Source organism: Narcine bancroftii, chromosome 1 (genome assembly GCF_036971445.1).
Source record: "Narcine bancroftii isolate sNarBan1 chromosome 1, sNarBan1.hap1, whole genome shotgun sequence".
In the NCBI taxonomy this organism is placed as follows: Eukaryota; Metazoa; Chordata; class Chondrichthyes; order Torpediniformes; family Narcinidae; genus Narcine; species Narcine bancroftii.
The window spans coordinates 397,925,331-397,942,771 of record NC_091469.1 but is presented as its reverse complement, the minus strand read 5'-3'; the positions used below and the strand labels follow the sequence as shown (position 1 = coordinate 397,942,771).

At 40.9% G+C, this 17,441-nt stretch overlaps 1 protein-coding gene across 1 annotated transcript in view; it reads left to right on the top strand.

Moving 5' to 3' along the window:
- vwde (von Willebrand factor D and EGF domains) overlaps nucleotides 1-17,441 on the top strand; it is a 223,544-nt gene that overhangs the window by 69,410 nt on the left and 136,693 nt on the right. Inside the window, 4 exon segments of the mRNA XM_069929982.1 lie at nucleotides 8,064-8,272; nucleotides 8,783-9,774; nucleotides 10,170-10,306; nucleotides 13,960-14,118. Of these exon segments, the coding sequence (XP_069786083.1) occupies nucleotides 8,064-8,272; nucleotides 8,783-9,774; nucleotides 10,170-10,306; nucleotides 13,960-14,118 (1,497 nt within the window).

Sequence of the window (17,441 nt, the reverse complement as noted above, 5' to 3'; positions counted from 1 at the left end):
CTTCCAGAAGGCCCACAATTTTTATATTATTTCTCCGGCTTTGATTTTCCAATGAATCAATTTTTAAAATAATTCTCTCTTCTGAATTCCCCAATCCACAAACGATTCTTCCACTTTTTCTATTTTTCTTTATTACGTTGAACTTGCTCTTTACATTCAGAAAAAGCTGTCTCAAATTTTTAAAAAATGTTCCTGTACCACATCTACTGAATTAAGGCATTTATTAACATCTCTCTTAAGCATAGATAAATCTTCAGATATTGTAGATTGCATTTGAAGCATTTGTTGAGACATAGTATCCATATAACAAGGAATCCCTTCCAACACAGTAAAAAGAGTTCAGTCCAGGTTCCAGTGCCACATCTTGAGACCCACCTTCTTCAAGCTCTTCCTCCAATTGTTCCTGTGAACTAGCTATATAAGGTAAGTCCTCTTCTTGCTCCTTCATTGTTAAGACTTTCCCCGTGCGGCTGTGGGTTTGAACACCCGACAACGGCACCCCGACCACGTTGGGGCGCTGCCGTTTGGGACCCCCCGCAGCCCACACGTGTTCTAACAGATCCCAGACCCTGGAAGCACCGCGCATGCCCGGCAGAGCGAGGGTCCACGCAGGGGCGGTTTCCAGCGCCTTCCTGCACGTCCCCGACGGCAGCGCGGGCCCAAGGATTCCTTGTTCCATCGGATCGGCCGTGCGCCCGACTTTGCGAAAGCATGGGTCGTCGGTCAATTTCTTCAACAAGCCAGCACCATCTTGCGGGGAGAAAACTGGCGCCAGCGTAATATTCAACTTGGCTGGTGTTCTCTGTGGCTTGGAGACTCATGATGGCAGCTCCGTGGTTCCAGCTGGACAGGTAGGCCTCAGTTCTTCAGCACTTTTAAAAAGTAGTTTTTTCTAGAGTTGAACCTTAGATTTTTTAATATTAGCCACCATTATAGACAACTAATGTACTTAGAAACAGAAATAAAACGTTTATATATTTAAATTAAAGTTTAAAAATGGCTGGGGAGGATTAGGACCGCACGTCTGCCATCTACCCCATCTATCTAATGTTAATGAAACATCGGATTTCCATGATACAACAATACATTTCCTTGCTATTACTAAAACTAACATAAATTTTAATTGAGAATCTGACAACAATAATTTAGGAGTTTTGGGCTTCTTGATTAAGCAAAGATGTGTTGAGATTGGAGAGAATTCAAAGGAGGTTCACCAGGATGATTCTGGGAATAGAAGGGTTAGCATATGAGAAGCATTTGGCAACTCTTGGCCAATATTCATTAGAATTTAGAAGAATGAGAGAGGGATCTCATTGAAAAATTTTGGCTGTTCAAAGGCATGGACAGAGTCGATGTAGAAAGGTTGTTTCCCATGGTGGCAGAGTGTATGACAAGAGGGTACAGTAAGGATTGAATGGGATTCACTTAGAACAGAAATGTGTAGGAATTTCTTCAGCCAGAGGGTGGTAAATCTGTGAAATATGTTGCCACAGGTGGTTGTGGAGGCCAGGTCATTGGGTGTATTTAAGGCAAAAATTGTTCACAGAGGACTGATATTGTGTATTTATATTGATGTATTGGATTTAAGACTAGCTTCAATGGTTAAGATTAAAAATGACTGGGAGTGTATTTTTTTCAGATGAGGATTGGTGTCCACTCTTAGTTTGATCAATGATTCTTCATTTTGTGCAAGTGTCTTGGGTAAACTTGTACCTCTCACTTTGTTCGTTTTAGATTAGTCACAGTGTTCAAGCTACCGAAAGAAAATAGACACACACACCGAGAGCAGTTCAGTTTATACAAGTCTTTATTACTAAATCTAAAGCTGAATTCACACTACAATATGCAAGCCCTTCCCAATTATACTTATCAATGCCTGGACTGGTCCCAACTGCCAAAGTGAGGTGACGACTGCACACTTGTAGTAGGTTGTCTGGGCGCCGGTAGCAGCTTCTCCACCTCCCCGGATCGGGACGTCGGTTTGAAATCTTGAAGTTCTTCTTCTTGCCGAGAGATGTTGCCACCTCTTGGAGAGTCTCAAACTTCAGCAGTGGGACCATGGCTTATATTACCCAAAAGTTGTTTATTTCAGATCTTATCTCTTTGAACAAATGATTTAATGATCTTCAAGGTCTCCTGACAGTCTGCGACCAACAAAAGACAACTGCATCTCTGGACCTCATGGTGGAAGTTGCATAATGTCTACTGATTCATATGCATCCCTGGGCCCCAGATAAATTGATAATGTCTTCTGATTCAACTGCATCCTGGGCCCCATGGTGGAATTTAGGTGTGTCTACTAAATCATATGCAACAAGCAGGTTCTCAGCCTTGCAGAAGCAAAGGCTGCAAAAGTAAGAAACACAGTTTAAATCCTCCATTACAGCAAGGCATTGTTTATTGCAATTTAAGGTGATACACAGAATACACATGTCTAATCTTGTCTCAATTTGGGAATGTCCTAAATTAGGAGGATATTGGCAGAATATTTTTCAATCTTTCATTAATGATTTTTAAGACTAGATTAGATCCATGCCCTTTAACTGTCCTGATTGGTTTTTCACCTGAACTGGATAAACTTTTTTCAGCATCTCGAGAAAATTTTAGCCTTTAGGATATTAATAGCCAGACGAGCAGTTTTAATGAAATGGAAAGATGAACTCTCACTGCTTCATGAACAGTGGCTACATATTGTAATGACATATTTAAATTTAGAAAAAGTTAGGTAAAATATTAAAGATAAAAAGTTAGTTAAAAAAGGTATGAGCCCCATTTATAAAATACTCTCATATTTGGCAGTTTTAGGTGCTCGAAGGTTGATCTGTGTAGAGGTCACGACTTGATCCAACTTTGAATTTTTCTTGTAACCTTGATTAGAGGGAGGGGTTAGATTAGTATTAGTTTTAGGTTTTTTTTTCTTTTTGGTAAGTGGATTTATGGGGTTTAATTATGATTATCCATGATGAGATCTTATTTTTAGATACCATATTTAGGTATAATGAGGTTTGTTATAATATTATTTAACTGATTTTTATGTATTATCATTTTAACAATCACATTTAACATTTAGGGATGAAATTTAAAATTTGTTGTATTCTGCATTTATTTTAATTATATACTGTATGTTGTGTATGCACTCACACAATTAAGACTCAGAGACTTGATGCTTTCTCATCCTTCTATTAGACTAACATGGCCACTGATACATAGAGTTATATATATGGAAGGATGACATCATGACAAGGGCATCATGATGTCCAATAGAAGGCGGGCTTATACCTAACACTCTGACACCCACCCCCTGTGCAGTAAATGCTGACTGGATCCCTTCGAATTATTAAGATTATATTGGTCTCAGGACAACAAGTGAGAATTAGAATACATCTCATGAGTAATTATTATAAAAAGGAAAGTATTTAATAATAATCATGGCACATGGTCCTTAAAGCATTCAGGTTGTCTTTTTTCTCCTTTGAACCACCTCGGCATGGTTTGCTGTGCTGGTCTTTGCTTGGGACCCGTAGAGAGTCGAGTTGGCGGCGACTGCCCACCTTTAATGACCTTTGCCAGCAACTGCTGTCTTCACTGCCCTCCTGGCTGTGTGTCTCAGTTACTGAACTCCTCACTGGACTGCTCGGCTCCATGACTGTCTCTGCCCCCCCCCCACATAGTCTGAGGGGTGGAATTGTTGGAGCAGGTTATGGCAGGTCCGGTTCCACCTCCTCCAGTTTATAAGGCAGTTTATGGTCCTTAGTGCCAGTTAATGCTCATAACTGGTCAATGTGTCACTTCCACAATCTGTCCCCCACTAGAAAAGTGTATCAGCAGGGGCTCAATTTTTGTAAGATTACTCCTACCACCCATGGGTCTTTACATTGTCTATAATCTTGTACTTGAACTCTCTCACCCACTTTCAATGTTCTAGGTGAGGTTTGTGGTGATAGGGTGTGGACAAAATATGTCTGATATTGTTGTCGCGCATAAATTTTTAAAAATGTTCTGATGTAAATTGAAATCCATTGTCCATAACTAATTCATGAGGTAATCCATAAGTGGCAAAGATAGGTCATGGACAGTCAATCATGGGATCTGCTTTGGTATTTTTCAGCTGTGAAACTACTGGCCATTTGGAGTGTGCATCCACAGCTATTAGGAAAATCCCACCCATGAATGGTCCAGCAAGGTTGACATGAATCTGATGCCAGGGCTGGGATGGCTATTTCCATGGGTTAGCTTTGGCTTGTGACATTTTTGGCTAAGTTGACTGACATACTTTGCCTTGTCTTGCTATTGTTTCAATCTCTCTGTCTATGGAGAGCCACCAGACATGCATCTGGGCTTGTGCCTTCATTTGTACCATTCCCGGATGGTTGTGGTGTAGTTCTGATAACATGGTAGTTTGCAATTTAGTTGGAATAATTGTACAGGTACCCCATAGTTAATTTCCTTCTTTGACTGATAGTTCATGGCGACGTGTGTGATAAGGTTTTAGATCTTCTGGAATGACTTAAGATTCGGGTCACCCATTAAGGGTGAAGTCTCGGATCTTGCTTAATGTTGCCTCTTTTCAGGTTTACTTTGCGATCATCTGGGCTGAAATGGGCTGTTTTTCATGTTGTTCTTGGTTGATGGATGCTACCTCTGCTGTCATTTAATAATTTCTTCTCATTGTTCTGTGTAGCAGCATGCGTAATATGGCATCTGCAAGGCTGTTGAGTGTTCCTGGTTTATGTTTTACATCATAGTTATACGCCACTAGTAGCATGGCCCATGTTTGAATTCTGGCTTCAGCTAATACTGGTATACCTTTGTATAGCCCCAGGATAAACTAATTGGCTTGTTGTCATTCAGGGTGAATTTTTTTCCGTAAATATATTGGTGGAATTTTTTTACACCAAAAATGATTGCCAATCCTTTTTCTAGTTGCGCGTAATTGTGTTCGCCTGTGGTTAATGTTCACAAAGCAGATGCTACTGCTTGCTCACCTTTTTCTGTGATTTGGGATAGTACCACTCCTAGTCCCACTGGTGAAGCATCCACGGATCGTGTAGCTTCTTAACTAGGGTCATAGTGGATCAGCACCTTCTTTTCTTGATGTTAGTATTTCCTTTAGTTGATCGACTGTGTTTTTAGTTTCTGTGTTCCAATACCATTTTTGATCTTCCTTGAGTAATTGGTTCAGCAGGCTGCATTGTGTAGACATATTAGGGATATGTTTTTGGTAGTGATTAAGAAGTCCTAGGAAGGACCTTCTTTGCCTGGGTTGGTGTGCTTTCTTGACCACTATGTCATTGTGGTTGGTCCAGATCAGGTCATTGGAAATGTTTACTTGTGTTAAGTTTACTTCTGTTAAGTTGAAGTATCTACTCCTTCCACTTCAGCACCATTGAAGTGGACAGGAATGTGCTTTTTGAAGTTGGTGATCATCTCTTCCATCTTATTGATGTTGAGAGGTTATTATCTTCAAAACTATGCCACTTGTCTTTCAATCTCCTTCCTGTATTCCATCTCATTATTGGGTACCAAGCTTTTGACTGTGGTGTTGTTGAATTTGGAGTTGGATTGGTCAATGGACATACATTTGTTAGTGTAGAAGTGGTAGGGGACTAACTGTATAGCATTGAGAGCACTGATGTTGAATGTAAAGACATTATTTAGAAATCCACTAATTCCCACCATTACCGTAACTAGACCTCTTCCTATCCTATCTCCTGTAAGGATTCTATTCCTTTCTCTCAATTTCTCTGCTGAATCTGTTCTCAGGTTGAGGCTTTCCTTTCCAGGATATCGGAAATGTCCTCCTTTCCAGGATTTTCCAGCCTCCTGATGATTGACTCAGACCTGAAACATTAATTATCTTTCTTCCTATGGATGTTGCTTAACCTGCTGAGTTTCTCAAGCACTTTTGTTTATTGTACTTGAATTGCTTAGACATAGTAGCCAATGGACCAAGTGCTAGAGAACTGAATTATTATAAATAGTATTTAATGGTTGGCATGGACTAATGTTGCAAAATGTGTATGTTCCCATGACCACTGGTCGGGGAGCAGCAAGAACAGGAAAACTTAAAGAGAGCGAATCAGTCTACAACTGACCAAGTTCTGAAAGGGTTTGTAGATGGTGGGCATTTTTCTCCTTTTTTTCCTCTTGTAATAAAATGTAATTCACGTAATCTCATCTTTTAGTTCATGACTGGCGTTTTATCAGAGGAAATAGTGGCCAATACTACCTAATGCTAACATGACAGAAAGACTATTATAGGGATAACAGTATAGTACAACTCCAATTGAACAAAAATGGTCAGGAACGGGCCTATGTTAGATAAACTCTTTTTCAGATAACTGGTCTTTTTTTTAAAAACAGCCCAGTAGCAACAGCAGATCACTTGCATCAATGTTTAAGCAACAGCAAACAACAAGGGGTTTTTGAAGCATTAAAATAATGTTTAATTCTCACCAAAAAAAAATGCTGGCTGCTGCCAATCACTAAGACCTCCCAACCGCCACTGCCGATCCTCCCCGACATGTCCCCACTGCTGCCCCAGGGAGGCTTCCTGTGCCAGTGAAACACTCTTTGGCGAGTCGGCGGGCTCCTGTCTCCCTGGTCACTGGAGCTCCCGACGGCTGAGTCATGACTCCGAATCCTCCCCAGGCCTATTGCACACGCACATCGGGAAATCCAGTGTGCGGTAGTAGGCTGAGGGGAGGGGTTGAAGTCAGCATCTGGTGTGCTAGGGAGGGAAGGGGAGAGAATGCCCCTGAGCCTGAGGGCCCGCTCCTGCCTGGAAGGCCACTCTCCTTGATGACGCTGGGACAAGAGATTCTTCTGACCGCCTGCGGCTGGGGTACAATGGCACACAGTTTGAAAGGGAGAGTTGGAGAGAAAAGTCAATAGGGGAAGGTAAAGAAGAAATGGAAAGAGAGAGGGAAGGGAGATGCTTGAAATGAGGATAATCATTCTAATATCATGTTGAGTGAATTTGTTTTTCGACGGGTGAGATCAGTTTGGCTCCAAAAAAAAAAATTTGGATAAATGAGGATTTTGGAGAATCCAATTTCAGATAATCAGAGTTGTTCATTTTGGCCTTCACTCTGCAAATGAAGATGAGGAAGAATTACGACCTCGCCACTGTCACACATTTATTAAGAAAAATATTTTATTTGTATCAATGCTAAATGTGTGACCTCAATTCTCACAAGTCCACAGGACATTTCCAGCACAGGTTAACTGTGCATGTGGGACATGATTAGCAAATTGATCATCAGATAGAAGTGCCAACATGTGTGTGTTTCCATGGGACTTTTCTCCTCATACTTCAGCACAAATCAAACATTTTCAGGGCTAATAGAAAGGAAGTTCCCTCATTTAAACTTTCTCTGCCCTGAAATTCCCTGTATTTAATTACTTTAACTTGAGATAAGAGTACGAAAATTTGACCATCGAATAGATATGTTGCATACCTCCATTCAAAACAAGGGTGTATTCATTACTATTGGAAACATGCAAACAAAATTAAAATTCCTCCTTGTGGCAATGCAGTCAACAAAAACATACTTGAGTAGTATCAGTGTGCACCATTTTACAAGCATTTGTCATTAAGATTTAACTTAAGTGTCCATGCAGATAGCATGGCTCGACAGAAATTACAGTCATTAGCCTTTGTTTCTTCTCATGTTTGTAGAAGAGCAAAACGGAAATTTTCTTCTCGAAGTAATACAAGCCCATACAAAGTTTAATTAGATCCAGGAATGAGACATCTTTATCACTTTTGTTTCAGTTTATCCTCTGAGCTGGTTTTCATATTTAATCAGTAAGCCATATGAAGCATTGTTTAGTGACAAACATACCTAATGGAAACGTGTAAACTGTTTTGACACTACAGCTTGTGATAAATTGCCTGTAGCCTTCTAATTGTTTTAGTAATTGAGATGGGAATGCATCAGTTCTGTTTTCAATATAATTGAAAAATCTATTTTAGTATTAGATATTATTGAAATTGTATATAAATAAATATATGAAATAAATAAAGAAACATTTACCTTTTCTGCAATTTATTCATTTAGCTCATATTTTCCACTGGAGCATTCGTCCGGGCTGATGTGAGTGAATGGGGAATGAGTTTAACTCTCAGAGCTCCAGGCATCGATTTCCAAAATACCAGAGGTCTTTGTGGCAGTTTTGATGGTGATATGAATAATGATTTTGAAAATTTAGATGAACCCTTTGTTCAAGAAAAGATTGACAATCTTGATGCTTTCATTGAAAGTTGGAGGTATGCTTCACAAAAGGCTTTGGGTGAAATTGAGGATTAAGTTTTAATTGACATTACACGGGTTGCTAAATTGGCATCGCATATTGCTTATCTTCCATGGAGCTAAAATTATTTTCATTCCATTATTTTTCATGAAACGATTCGATGAAGAACTAATCAGATTCCTCTCCTATGGTAATTTCACTCTCTGATTCTGTTCATTGCTACAATCTGTATTATTTGTGAAAAAAAGTAGTTGTCAATTTACCACAAGTAGGTGTTGTCCTTGTGAGTGTTTCAAGCCAACTATTTATTGAAACTACTCATATATGGAAGTTTTTTTTTGTATGTTGAAATATTCTGCTTGCCTATTCATAATATTTTTGAGGTTAGGATGACTAATAAATATTTGGATAAAATTAATTGAGATAACATCATTGAATCATGAGGCATATTTAGAAATATAACATTTCAAGTAAAGCTTAATTGCATCAGATTTTTAAACTTTTTTTTCTGATTATATCATTACAGAATTATGCCTGGAAGGAGTCTATTTGATGAAACTGCCACTTCTCCTATTGTTAACAGAAGAAACCATTTCTGTAGTTGTAGCACTGATTCAATTATGCTTCAGCAGACTTCTAATAAACTTGATTCTATTCCTCAATCAGGAATTCCATTACACTGTCCAAGAAATGAAAATGTGAGATCTTCCAATTTAATACCAGTGCTGGATGTTACAGCAGAGTACATCAGTACAGTTGAGTTGATTAGAGGAATTAGCAGGCGTGACGCTAAAAACAAAATTATAACTCCCACTTTAACTGATATCCATTATACTAGTCTAAATAAACTAAATCAAACTATCCACTTTGCACGGGTCTCCTATATTCATAAAAAGACCATGCTGAGAAAAAGAAGAACATCAAGGGAACACAATCAAAGGAACAAACGTAGAGATTACTATAACCATCAGGAAAGGAACCTTGAACATAGAAGACTGAAGCGCCAAAATTACTATGGAAACTTACCCACTTTTCATTTTCAAAGTCTTACCCAAACAAATTTGGAAGGGTTTAGTTATTTTTTCCCTGAGGACCATGCTGCAGAACTTCGACAGGAGATCTTGCCTTCCTGGCCTACACTTTCTGGGCTGACGGAATCAAACGCATTTAATTTATGCCAACAAATGGTTGCTAATTCCAGTGTTGGCCGAGCCTGTGGAGAGGTGCTTGGCCAACGATTAATGGATGTTATAGATATTTGTTTCTTGGATCTTCAGCTCAAGGATGACCTCAGCTGGGCAAATAAAGGCCTTAGTTTATTAGAAAATGAATGTGAAAGGAAACTTTTGGAAGCTGGGATTTACCATGGAAGTGACAATGAGGACTTGTCCCACGTACCTCAGGATATTCTGTCAGCACTAAGGTGTCCTAATTTTTGCAGTGGCAATGGTGATTGTACTGAGTGGGGCTGTGCCTGTCAATCAGGCTTTAGCGCTCATGATTGCAGTGTTTCAGTTGGTAAGTACGGTGCCACAAATAATAAAACTTCCACAAGTAGCAAAAATTCTTCTTGCGTATATGTGTGCAGTGTTTGGTGCAATTGTCTAGAACATTTAGTAACCAACTAATAGAATATCTAAGTTTGTTCTTTGGGAAATAAAACTGAAAGGAATGATGAGCTATTCAGCAGAGGAAGTGCATGCCTCGAGCGAGTCAGGTAGAGCACAAGATCCCTTTGTGGCTCTCCGTCCCTTTGTCCATTTGGCTAATGGAAGAATGGAATAATTAAATATTTTAATGGGGAAAATTATGCTGAAAAATGTTTAGTTTGGAAGATTTTGTAAAGTTTTGTAATATTATAATTCTGCAGATCTATACAATTTAGTTTGTGTTTTATCATATTGTTATTGAAGATCAGCACCCTGAAATCACTGAGTTGGAGAATTCTGGACTGTGTGATGTTCGACAGAATGACTGTACCACTGTGAGAGTCTTTGGCCAGGGTTTCATGGAGTCTGCAAATTTGATTTGTGAGATCATCAAGTTGCATGTGAGTTCTGTAGATTTTGTAAAATTTTTAATTTAGACATACAGCACAGTAACAGGCCATTTTGGCCCACGAGTTTGTACTGCCCAATTTTCACCCAATTTATCTATGCCCCTGGTATGTCTTGAACTGTGGGAGAAAACTGGAGGCCTCTTGGGGGGAAACCCACACTGACACAGGGTGAAATGTACAAACTCCTTACACACGGGATTGTAACCCCAGTCCTGATCTCTTGAATTATAAAGCCATTGCGCTAACCACTACACCAACCATGCTTCCCTAATGATGTGACAAATTTATCACATGTTTGGGATGAGATTAAGATATTATTCCCATGAAGTTGAAACTTAGCTTGACAGTGCCAAATTTTCAGATCAATGCAATTTTGTAACAGTTCAAACTTAACAATTCCCTGTTTTATTGGAATCTAAATCAGTGGTTTTCAACCTTTTTCTTTCCACTCACAGACCACTTTAAGTAACCCCTATGCCATGGGTGCTCTGTGATTAGTAAGGGATTACTTAATGTGGTCTGTGAGTGGAAAGAAAAAATGTTGAAAACCACTTATCTAAATGCTTAATTTGATCAGACTTTAGGTGGTTTTTGTGGCAGTGTTTATAATGTATTATATAATTCATGAAAATGTTAAAATGGTGATTCAGTGACTGAGAAGATAACATTGAACTTGCATTACAGCACAGGCCCTTCAGCTCATGATGTTGTGCCAATCATCTCTAAAACTACTCAAAAATCTAAACCTTCCCTGCCTCACACCCATAACCCTCTATTTTTCTTGCATCTGTGTGTCTGGCTAAAAATCTTTTATATGTCCCTAATTTACCAGCCTCCACCACAAAACCTGGAAATGCATTTCAGGCATCCACTACATTCTGTGTAGATGCTTTAAAAAAAACCCCTTGCCCCTGACATTTCCCTGAAATATTCCTTCCCTCATACTGTGAAGATATTCTCTGGCATTTGCTGCATTCCTCCTGGAGAAAAAAAGATGCTGGCTGTCCACCCAATCTACAGCTTTTATAACTTATGGCCCTCTATGTCACCTCTCATCCTTCTATACTCCAAATTAAAAAAAGATCCAGCTCTATTAAGCTTGCCTCATAAGATGTCATTTTCTAATCCAGACAACATCCTGATAAATCTCTTCTGCACCCTATCCAAAGCCTCCTGTAATGACGTGACTAGAAATGAACACAATATTCCAAGTATGGACTAACCAGAGTTTTGAAGGCCAGCATATCATAAAACTTTTTAATTATCTTATTAACCTATGTGGCAACCTTGGGATATCTATGGATTTTGACCCCAATGTCCCATATCCACACTATTAAGAATTCTGCCATGTACTCCACCTTGAATTTCAAATGTCTAAAATGAATCACTTCACACACATCTAGATTGAACTTCATCTGCCATTTCTCTGCCCATCTCTGCATCTGGTCTATATCCAGTTACCACCCACGACAACCTTCAACACTATCCACAGCACGACCAACCTTTGTGTCATCTGGAAACTTGTTGATCCATTTTTTTGTTGAGGTCATTTATAAAAATCACAACGAGCAGATTTCCTAGAATAGATCCCAGGGCAAATCCACTAGAAGCTGACCTTCTAGTGATGGGACATTCCATCTTCTACCACCCTCTGCTTTCTACAGGGAAGTCAATTCTGAATCTACACAGCCAAGGTTCCATGTATTTGATGCCTCATGACCTTGTGAATTAATCTACCATCGGAACACTTTGTCAAATACCTTTTGAAAATCCTTGTACTGCACATCTACTGCTCTTCAATTTCTTTTGTCACTTCCTCAAAAAATCTCTGGGGCTTATGAGCCACAATCTGCTTTCACAAAGCCGTGCTGTCTATCCCTAGGAAGACTATGCTTCTCCAGATGCTCAAAAATCATGTCCAAAGGTTTTCCTACCACTGACGCAAGATCCACTGGCTTATAATTCCCAGGATGTTCCCTCTTTCCTCTTTTAAACAAGGGGTCTGTATTTTCATTCTCCAATTCTCCGGTACCTCCCCTGCGACCAGGAGGAGGCAATGCCCAAGTAATCTCTTCCCTTGCTTCCTGTAGTAACCTGGGGTATATCTCATCCAGTCCCAAGGACATATCAATCCAAATGTTTTTTAAGAAGATCCAGCACTTCCTCTTTCTTGACCTCAACATGCTTGAGCATATTAGTCTTTTCTATGCTGTCCTCACTTTGACCAAGTTCTCTTTCTCTGGTGAACACTGAAGCAGGTTTAGGGTCTCCCCTACTTCATCTGCCTTCAGATCTTTTAAGTGGCCCTCCCTTCACTCTAGCCATCCTTCTGTTCTTTGTATTTATAGATTGCCTTTAGGTTCTTCTTAATCCTGCTTGCCAAGGCCATCTCAAGCCCCCTTCAAGGTCTCTTAACTCCTTTCTTAAATTCCTTCCTGGCTTCTCATGAGCCCTGACTTTTGGTTCATAAACCTTGTGCATGCTTCTTTCATCCTCCGAACTAGCTATGTCACCTCACCTCATTGGGAATAACAGTTCATTCTGGCATTTATACTCTCGTCATGTTTCCTCACTCTTTCCTCATTGGAACCTAACTATATAGTCTCTATTCTCACTTGCATACATATCCTGTATCACCTTAAATAGATCAAAATGTTCACTTCATCAACTCACTAAACTTATAAATTACATATTATCATAATTTTTCAAATAAAGACATTTCCAATGAATTTCCTGCTTGATTCCTTGGTGAGTTATTCTTTGGTATTGTTCTGTACTGCATTCTGGTCCAGACAAAATCAATGAAAGGCCATGTCTCCTTGCCTTTGCAGATTCCAGCAGTCCCCATTGAAATGCAAGGATGCTCACAGCTCTTGTATTTTATCCAGGCTTTATCTGTCAGTGTAGCCCTGCTTGACTTTAAAAAAATAGAGCTAAGAACTTATAAAAGTCCACACTTCTAGAACAGCTATAATAATTTGTGAAGAATGTGAGTGTTTAAGAACTTGACCATATCTGGAAACTTGGGGCCTTGCTCCCCTCCCAGATTACAATCAAACCTAAACTAATAACTAATTTCCCTGAGCTGTCAGTCACATATGAATGTAGTCATTGCAATGGCAACACCAGTGAGTCGCAGACTGGCCCTTCTTCAAGCAACATCAATTGAGGATATTATTGTACAAGGGGATATAGCAAAAAAGCTAACATCATAAATAAGGGAATTGACCTTCTCTGACAAAACATATATGCACACAGTTTGAATACTAATGGGATCTATTAACAATTATGAAAGTTGTCCACTATTGATAAAAATTCTTGGAATCACATCATATTAAAGAGATAACAAAACAAAAAAAAATTGATAGATGATTTCTGTGTGTGGGAATAGTTTTGATCCAGCCTTGTTAGTTATGCAACAGTTCAATTAATGCATCCTATAATTTAGTCTGTGATTCTCCACCTGAAGTAGGATGGCTCCCTACAACAGTATATTAATCCACTCCTAAAATAGAAAGAACTACAAACATTTTCACTTCTAGAGGGCAAAATATAGCTCTGAAAACTAAATTTTCTCTTTTTTTTTGTTGTTTAAAAAGAATTGGTGTTATTTATTTTGATTTTCTTTATCTAATTGAGTGCAGAATATCAATGATGAATGGATTCCAACTATGTCACAGCTGACGAAGGCTAATTTCTTGAGTAGTCAAGCTATGGACTGCCTGATTCCATTTGAGAATGGCCAACCATTTGAAAACATTGTCCGCATTGATGCCAAACCAATTGCAAGATGGCAGGTCAAGGTATGATGTGTTAAAAGTATAAATGATTTGCTTTTAAAAAGTGTGATGGAACTGAATTCTGATAAATGTTCAACTAGTGTGTTGCAAACATCCTTTCACCTATTCAGTTTCTTAAGTCCAGAATAATTGTATGTTTTGAATTAACTTTCACTTCTCCCATGTCATTTATAAGTACTGCATATTCCACCACTTAGTTTCCTTACCTTTCATTTTTATCCCATGAAATCTAGTACCATCTTCACCAGTGATGTAAAAATGGAATCAAATAATTTTGTCCAGAATGTCATTCACTTAATAATAGTTGCATCCGGTAAAATTGTGATGTATTTTTGATCTTGCTATTTTTCTGAAAGCTGTTCTGATGATTTATGGTCCTACTATTTCTGCACAATCCTTGTTATCAGAATTCAGGTTGAAGTTGTTTCCACGACGAAATAAGAGTAAATTTAATGAATTGATTATCATGTAATAAATCCCAATCAAATATTAACAACATCAAACACATTCAAAGTGGAAATATGACTGTTTTGCCAACTGAAGAAGTATTGGTCAACACTTCTTGAACTATAAAATTGTTGAATGTGGATTGGAAATGTAATTGTGCAGTGTTTTTGTGCCATACATTCGGTACATTCAAGTAAATGGAATGTTTTGAAACAGCTGAATTCTAAATATGAGGCAGGCTAATGAGTAAAGTGAAATTGAATGCATTGGTGGTCTATAATTTGCAATCAAAATACTACACTGTTTCTCCTCCATTCAATGTTGTGAAATTCAATTATTTGCTCCCCATATTACAAAATTTCAAGGACTCTATCCATACTGGAGTTATGTGGCCTATTATATTGAATAAGTCTCCCAATGGATGATTTGGCTAAAGTGTCAGACATAGTAGAAGTGCTCTGGTAATATTTAGAGTCCTGCACATTACGGGATGCTTTTGTAAAGTATAGTACCTTTTACATTTAAAAGGATGTGACAAATTCTGCAAAATATAATGTGGCAAAGAACATGGACTCTGCAGCAGTGTTAATAAAAGGGATCATCCACTTCTTCATGATGTTGATAACATTTTACTGTTGCCAAACTACTTTGTGCTTCTTTCAATATTGTTGATTCCTATCATGGATTGACTGGTAAGAGTCACAGAGTTAGTTAGACAGGACTTAAGCAACCTGTGGTGTGCTGAGGTAGCAGCAGGCAAGCACAAACTCGAAAGACTGTACAATCTGAACACCCATTCATGCCTTGGTGGCTCCCTGTGTGACTGGCTCAGGAGGGGCCAGCTCAGGTTTATATTCAGGTTGGCTGATTGACAGCTGGCCAGGTGGAGTCAGCCCCTTAGGTGGTCTTTCTGCAGGTACAGAGATCACCCCCTGCAGTAGGCTGGTGGTTGTATCACCACATTCACCCCTTTCAAATTGTTCTGCGGGGGTGGGGTAGTGAAAACGGTGCCGGATGGTATTTAGATGGTCTGGCGGCTGTCGAGGTTTCTGGGACCATTGCAGGGTTGGCTCCTGGTCAAATGTCGGCGAGGAGTGTGGTTGTTATCTGAGGGTTGGCTGGGTCCAGCATAGCCATGGCAGGTGTCGCTGTGGGCAGCGTGGTGTTTATCTGCACGACTATCTGCAGGGAGGGTGGCCGGGTGAGGTATGGTGTGCCAGGAGTGGGGTTTGCTGGAGGGGCGGAGGGAGGGGGTCGGGCCCTGGATCCTGGGTGGGGAGATTGGGTCAGGTAGTCGTGATGCTGGTGGGTGGGGCCACTGCTGGTGCCAGATCCCTGGTCGAGACAGTGTCCTCACGGCCACTGGGGTATCTGAAGTAGGTGTAGTTGTGGTTGGCTTCCCATTGACAGCGATGTCCATCACTGAGTGCCTGCGTCCATGGGCAATGTCCCTTTTAAGGTGGTGGATGCTTGGACCATCTTGGGGTCTGAGTTGCTGCTCCACAATGGATGAGATGAATAGCAGGCAGCGGTTTCCTTCCCAGGCGTGAGGTGCGTCGGGTGGGCGATCGAGTATGCGCTCATGTTGACTACTTCATGCCGTCAGGGCCTGGCTGGCCCAAGATGGCGATGCCCAGTGGACGCATGTGGCGTCAGTGCAGTCGGGTGACTTGACTGGCAGTGAAGCTGGAAGTGACATCTCCTGATCGAGCGGAACTGGTGTTTTTGGTACTGGTTCAAATGATGTCTTCATTGCGGGCAGAAATTGTCCGGAGGAAGGTGGTGGCGCCTGGGGCGAGCACATTGCAGCCACCAGTTGGAGGCTGGGCCAGAAGTGACATCAGTGGTGCGTGCGGAAGTGGTGGGGCGAGTGATAGTTGCTCAGTCTTCTTATGTGGCGATGTTCAGGAGGGTTCACAGCTGGTCGTGGAGGGCTGCTGAACTCCTGACAGGCCTGGAAAGGCACTCCTTCGCATAGTGGCCTTTCTTCCCTCAGTGGGAGCCGAACGAGTTCCTCACTGGACAGCCTTTGCGGGATCACCTGTCTTACTCACACTGGGACCCGCAATACTTACAGGGACGTGTGGCACTGGCAGCAGGTATAGGGCTCTTCGGCAAGGGCATCTGCCAGACCGGAGATTTGGGGAGTCGGGCATCGAAGGCCTCAGCATGATGAGCTTCAGCCTCCAGGGAGCGGACTACCTCCATTGTCCTGGCAAGTTAGGTGATATTTTCCTCTAGCAGCTTCTGTCGGGCGCTCCTCTAGCGCAGCCCTTGCACACAGTCATCCCAGGTCAATCGCTCTACTTTCCCTCTGTCACCCTGGCCTTGGCCAGGGACGGGCGGGTGAGCTCATGCAGGGGCCCCCAGATAGGCATCTGCCGTCTCACCTGGTTGCTGAGACCTGATGCTGAGCAAATACTGGGCGTAGACCACGTTTGTCGGGGGCTTGTACATGCTCTCCAGGTTGGCCATTGCAGGTTCGTAGTCTGTGCAATCTTTGATGGCCTGGAAAGCTTGTGGGCCCAGCTTGGTGCAGAGCACCATGAACTGTTTCTGGTTGGTGGTGATCACCTCAGCCTGTGTTAGGATGTTCGCCTCAATCACGTGCCTCCAGATCTCGAAGCGTGCCTGGGCATCTGGATGTGAGGGGTCAATCTCCAGGCTCCCGATCATCAGAAACTTCTCCATGGTTGCTCTTTAAAATTTTTACTGGAATAAATTGTGGTGTACTGAGGTAGCAGCAGGCAAGCATAAACTCGAAAAACTCTATAACAGGCTTTATTCCAGTAAAAGTCTGAACACCAGTTCATGCCTTGGTGACTCCCTGTGTGACTGGCCAGGTGGAGTCAGCCCCTTAGGTGGTCTTCGTGCAGGTA